Source organism: Vigna radiata, chromosome 7 (assembly GCF_000741045.1).
Source record: "Vigna radiata var. radiata cultivar VC1973A chromosome 7, Vradiata_ver6, whole genome shotgun sequence".
NCBI classification, from domain to species: Eukaryota; Viridiplantae; Streptophyta; class Magnoliopsida; order Fabales; family Fabaceae; genus Vigna; species Vigna radiata.
In genome coordinates, this window is record NC_028357.1 from 16,006,152 (window position 1) to 16,010,361 (window position 4,210).

General features: G+C 34.2%; 2 protein-coding genes across 2 annotated transcripts; both read left to right on the plus strand.

Moving 5' to 3' along the window:
* The first annotated feature begins 522 nt into the window (after positions 1 to 522).
* Positions 523 to 1,441, plus strand: LOC106768036 (snakin-2-like). The gene is made up of 4 exons (XM_014653003.2): positions 523 to 682; positions 786 to 839; positions 921 to 960; positions 1,087 to 1,441. The coding sequence occupies exons 1-4, from the start codon at positions 611 to 613 to the stop codon at positions 1,269 to 1,271; spliced, it is 351 nt and encodes a 116-aa protein (XP_014508489.1). The 5' UTR covers positions 523 to 610; the 3' UTR covers positions 1,272 to 1,441.
* A 1,493-nt stretch (positions 1,442 to 2,934) lies between these two features.
* Positions 2,935 to 3,795, plus strand: LOC111242130. Its single transcript, XM_022784460.1, has 2 exons — positions 2,935 to 3,404; positions 3,475 to 3,795. Exons 1-2 carry the CDS (start codon positions 3,228 to 3,230, stop codon positions 3,763 to 3,765), a joined length of 468 nt encoding a protein of 155 aa, XP_022640181.1. The 5' UTR covers positions 2,935 to 3,227; the 3' UTR covers positions 3,766 to 3,795.
* Positions 3,796 to 4,210: the final 415 nt, after the last annotated feature.

Sequence of the window (4,210 nt, forward strand, 5' to 3'; positions counted from 1 at the left end):
TTTTTATAAGCATTTTCATTACAATGAATTCAAATTTTAATGCACGATTTATTTAAAATGTACAACAATTAAATTAAGAAAAATTATTTGGGTTTTTTACATCCGTCTTTAAACCTGAATTTGTCTCATTCTATATTGAGATGGGAAAGTCAAACTCAACCCCCAATATGTCGTGTCCAGGTGTATTGGAAAAATTCGTTTTAGAGTAATCGTTATAAAAGCTATCAAATTTTAATCATATGATAATATAATTACCTTATTATTGTATTTCAACTATATTTTTAAAATAATTGTTGTAGTCTAAAGTTTTGTAGAAATATTAAATAGGGTTATTATATGTAAATATATATTTAATTTTACACAAAACAAATTATATTTGATCGAATTTACATTTCGATTCGTTGACACTTTTCTGGTTTCTTGTCATGAAAATTAAATTCAATCAACTTTGATTTTCGAAATGTACACTGCCAAAAGTAATTGACATTAATAACGAAAGAAAGGGTGTCAGTGTAATTGCATCAGGAGGGAGAATCAATAACCCTACTATAAAAGATGCCTCTGCCTTCAGATATCTCACTCAACATTTGAAGATCCTCCTCATACCAAAATGGAGAACAAAAGAAAGACTTTACTGTTGCTGCTGCTGCTCATGGCTGCACCATTCTTCGACATGCCAAATGTAAGATTCAAGATACTCCCAACATATATGCTTAATCTTACATCAGAAATTTTTCCATCATAACTTTTCCCTTAACTTTATAGTCTTTGAGCTAAATTTGCAGGTGTCGGATGCTGCTTCTGATGTCAACTTTGAAGGCCATCTCACCCATTCTGAGGTTGCATGTCGTTTAGCCACCTTTTTAACTTTGTTCTATGCCTTATCACTGTTTTCACTGCATTGGCTTCCTTTTCTGCAGCTCGTGAAAGGACCCATCAGAAAGTTTTTGTCATTTGTGGGTATGTATGATTTCTCTATTTACTTTTCTCAGTTTCTTTTATCTCAGAAGATAAAAAAAAAAAAAAAAAAGAAGATTGAAGATTTTGTTAGAAAGAATGAATATTTTGTTGTTGTGTGTTTGGAAGATTGTGGAGATAGGTGCAGAGTGAGATGCAGTTTGCATTCGAGGCCAAAGATCTGCGGAAGAGCTTGTGGGACATGCTGTTCAAGGTGCAACTGTGTTCCTCCAGGCACTTATGGGAACAGAGAGGTGTGTGGGAAGTGTTACACAGACATGATGACTCATGGAAACAAACCTAAGTGTCCCTAGAACACACTTGGATCTCTACTTTTCACTGCATAATGCATTATGTATTTCATACTTCAGTTTTTGTATCTGCCTGCTGTTCCTTAATTATCTCAATCAATGTATCAGTTATGGATATAGATCTTCCTCGTCTGTTTATGGATCAAACGAAACAATGCTTTCTGATATTTTAAGTCAGGTAAAGTACTCTTTTCAAACAAAAAGCAATTGAAACTAGTGTTATATCTAAGGTCGGATCTATCATCACTCTATACGTCTTTATCCGATTGGTTTTCACCCACTCGATTTTTATCTATTCGGTGTTATATTCATGTAATATATATTTAATGAGCAAAAATAATGATATGACTTAAATTACTTTTAATAATATTAAAATATTATTTTATTAATAATATAATAAATGTAATAATAATAAATATAATAATTAAACTTTTATATATATATATATATAATAATAATAACACGTCTCATTCACTCTTTCGATAATTCATATAATATCACATATTTAAATAACCATCACTATTGTAACATCCAACAATGATGTATCCATGTGTAGACTCGGCTTAAGAGGTTCAATCATTAACATAACCCTTGCACGTAGCTTATCATCCAAACCAGCTCACTCTAGAGCTAAACCAACTCTTCCTTCCTACGCTCCAAGATATCTTTGAACAAAGTCTACTTCCATTGCTCTTCCTGGAGTCTAACAGGGTAAAGTACACAACTCTCACTTCCCATCACTTTCCTTGAGAGCTTTTCCAATAAAGTTCACCTTCAATACTTGCGCGACCACCACTCCTCATTGCTCTCCTAGAGACCATAACAGAATCCTCAAGGTCAGCTATTAGAGCCTCCTCAGGGTCTGCTCCTGGACCTTCCTCACCTCTTGCCAAGATACACGCCTCTACTTCTCACTACTCTCTCAAAGACCATAACTAGAATTCAAAGGATCAGCTCTCAGAACCCCTCAAGATCAGCTTAAGACCCTTTCAGGATCAACTCCTAAAATCCCTTTACCTCTAAACTCCTAGCCACTCTTAGAGATCATAGTTGAAGTTTTCTAGATAACTTGTAGAACTCTCTCAAAGTCAACTCCCAATACCCCTCTCATCTCTTGTTAAAATACACCTTGTCATCCTCACCATAACAAAACAAATGCATACATTATACTCATAATATCATACATTCCGTTTTATAATATTTATTATCAGGAATCCACATAAATTTTAATAAATAAAATTTTGCACGAAACATTACATCATAAAATATCAAACTTCACCTACTGCTAATACATAATAAAAACACCCACCTGGGACAGTTTATGCTACTAATACGTAAGAAATTGGTAAAACCACTAATAACGACAAAATCACTTTCACACTACACACATGAATCACCCACGTGATTAACACCAAAAGCTCAATAATTTCTTTAATTTCCACCACATAAATCTTGTCAATTATATACTTTGTATTACCATTCATGCATATACTTTATTATATTTATATACATAATATGTTGTAATAACAAAGATCGTAACTAAGGTCATAAACACAATAGCACCTAGCCAACCACGTATAAATATGTTTTTATATTTGGTTTAAACTCTCTTTTGGTCCTCATATTTGTGTGCCAATCTCAATTTGGTCATCATATTTTTTTTGTCTCAATTGGGTCCTATAACTTGTAAAAATGAGGCAATTAAGTCCTCTCCGTTAACTACTGACTAACTCCGTCTGTTACTGATAAGTTGTAATTTTTTGTAGCTGTCGTGGCAATATGTATTAATTTATATGGGTGTTGGTTGCCTTCCACATGGCAAAGACGTGTTATGCTCTTAGCCCTAACACTTAACATGCCCTAACACTTAACATTTGAAGCAACCCTAACACTTAACATCCTCACAGATTTCTGGAAGCAGTGGAAGGTTTGGAAGAAGTGTTCAGTTGAGGTGACGAAATGTCTGGATCATCTTCTTCTTGCAAATGCACGGGTTGGGGCTTTCAACAAAGTTCTGGTGGTGGAAGCAGGTTGGGAGCAAAACCTAGTTGCTATTGTGGTTCGAAAGCAGTGTTCCGCATCGCCAAAACCCCTAAGAACAAGGGCAAACGATTTTGGGGTTGCCCTCACTTCAAGGTAATTTGTTGATTTCATTTGTGTGAATTTTGATTTCGTTGACGGGGAGGTGTGTTTTCTTCTTCTATAGGGTGGGAGTGAAGATATAGGTGGATGCAACTTTTTTAAGTGGTGCAATGAAGAAGTCATTGATGAACGAAATGTGGTGATTCTTGAAGAAAGGAGTGCAAGTGCGAGAAACGACGAAGTGGGTGGAAGTATGATGAAGATGGAAGAAAGAGATGTTGAAAAGCTTAAATTAGCTTCTTTGGAGAAAAGTCTCGTTATTTTGGAGAAGGGCATGAAGTTGTTAATTGGGATGATGTTTGTCACATGTCTGTTTAATGTAATTGTGATTTCAATGTTGATGAAAGTAGGTTGATTTCTTAGTAGGTTGATGAAAGTATGTTGATGAAAGTAGGTTGATGAAAGTATGTAATCCAGTTTCATATTAACAGCAAGTAATTTCATATTTATAAAAGGTCCCTTGTTTAATTTCGTGTTATAAAAGGTCCCTTTTGATTTGTTTAATTTGATATGGGCTATACAGAAATTTCAATAACCAGGCAAAAGACACACAATCTACCATTCAATCTTTAGGGGGAGCTGAAAAAAGCTTTATTTACAACTAATTTATGACACAAGTAGTTATAAAAGTGTGACAAAGATTGTGATAATGATTTGTGATGTTTATCTATAAAACTGTTGTCAGCTTATTTCAACAAGATGTTCAAGATAAGCTTATGAAGACATCAAAAAACCAAGCACTTCAATTCTATAGTATTTGAAGAATAGTACAAACCAAGCACTTCAATTCTGAACAAGCA

What these genes read in the sequence shown, in the direction of transcription:
- LOC106768036 (XM_014653003.2), top strand. Translation starts at nt 611, where the DNA reads ATGGAGAACAAAAGAAAGACTTTACTGTTGCTGCTGCTGCTCATGGCT. An exon ending in CATTCTTCGACATGCCAAAT is followed by an intron (nt 683 to 785) that starts GTAAGATTCAAG and finishes CTAAATTTGCAG; the next exon opens with GTGTCGGATGCTGCTTCTGA. An exon ending in AAAGTTTTTGTCATTTGTGG is followed by an intron (nt 961 to 1,086) that starts GTATGTATGATT and finishes TGTGTTTGGAAG; the next exon opens with ATTGTGGAGATAGGTGCAGA.
- LOC111242130 (XM_022784460.1), top strand. Translation starts at nt 3,228, where the DNA reads ATGTCTGGATCATCTTCTTCTTGCAAATGCACGGGTTGGGGCTTTCAA. An exon ending in GGGGTTGCCCTCACTTCAAG is followed by an intron (nt 3,405 to 3,474) that starts GTAATTTGTTGA and finishes CTTCTTCTATAG; the next exon opens with GGTGGGAGTGAAGATATAGG.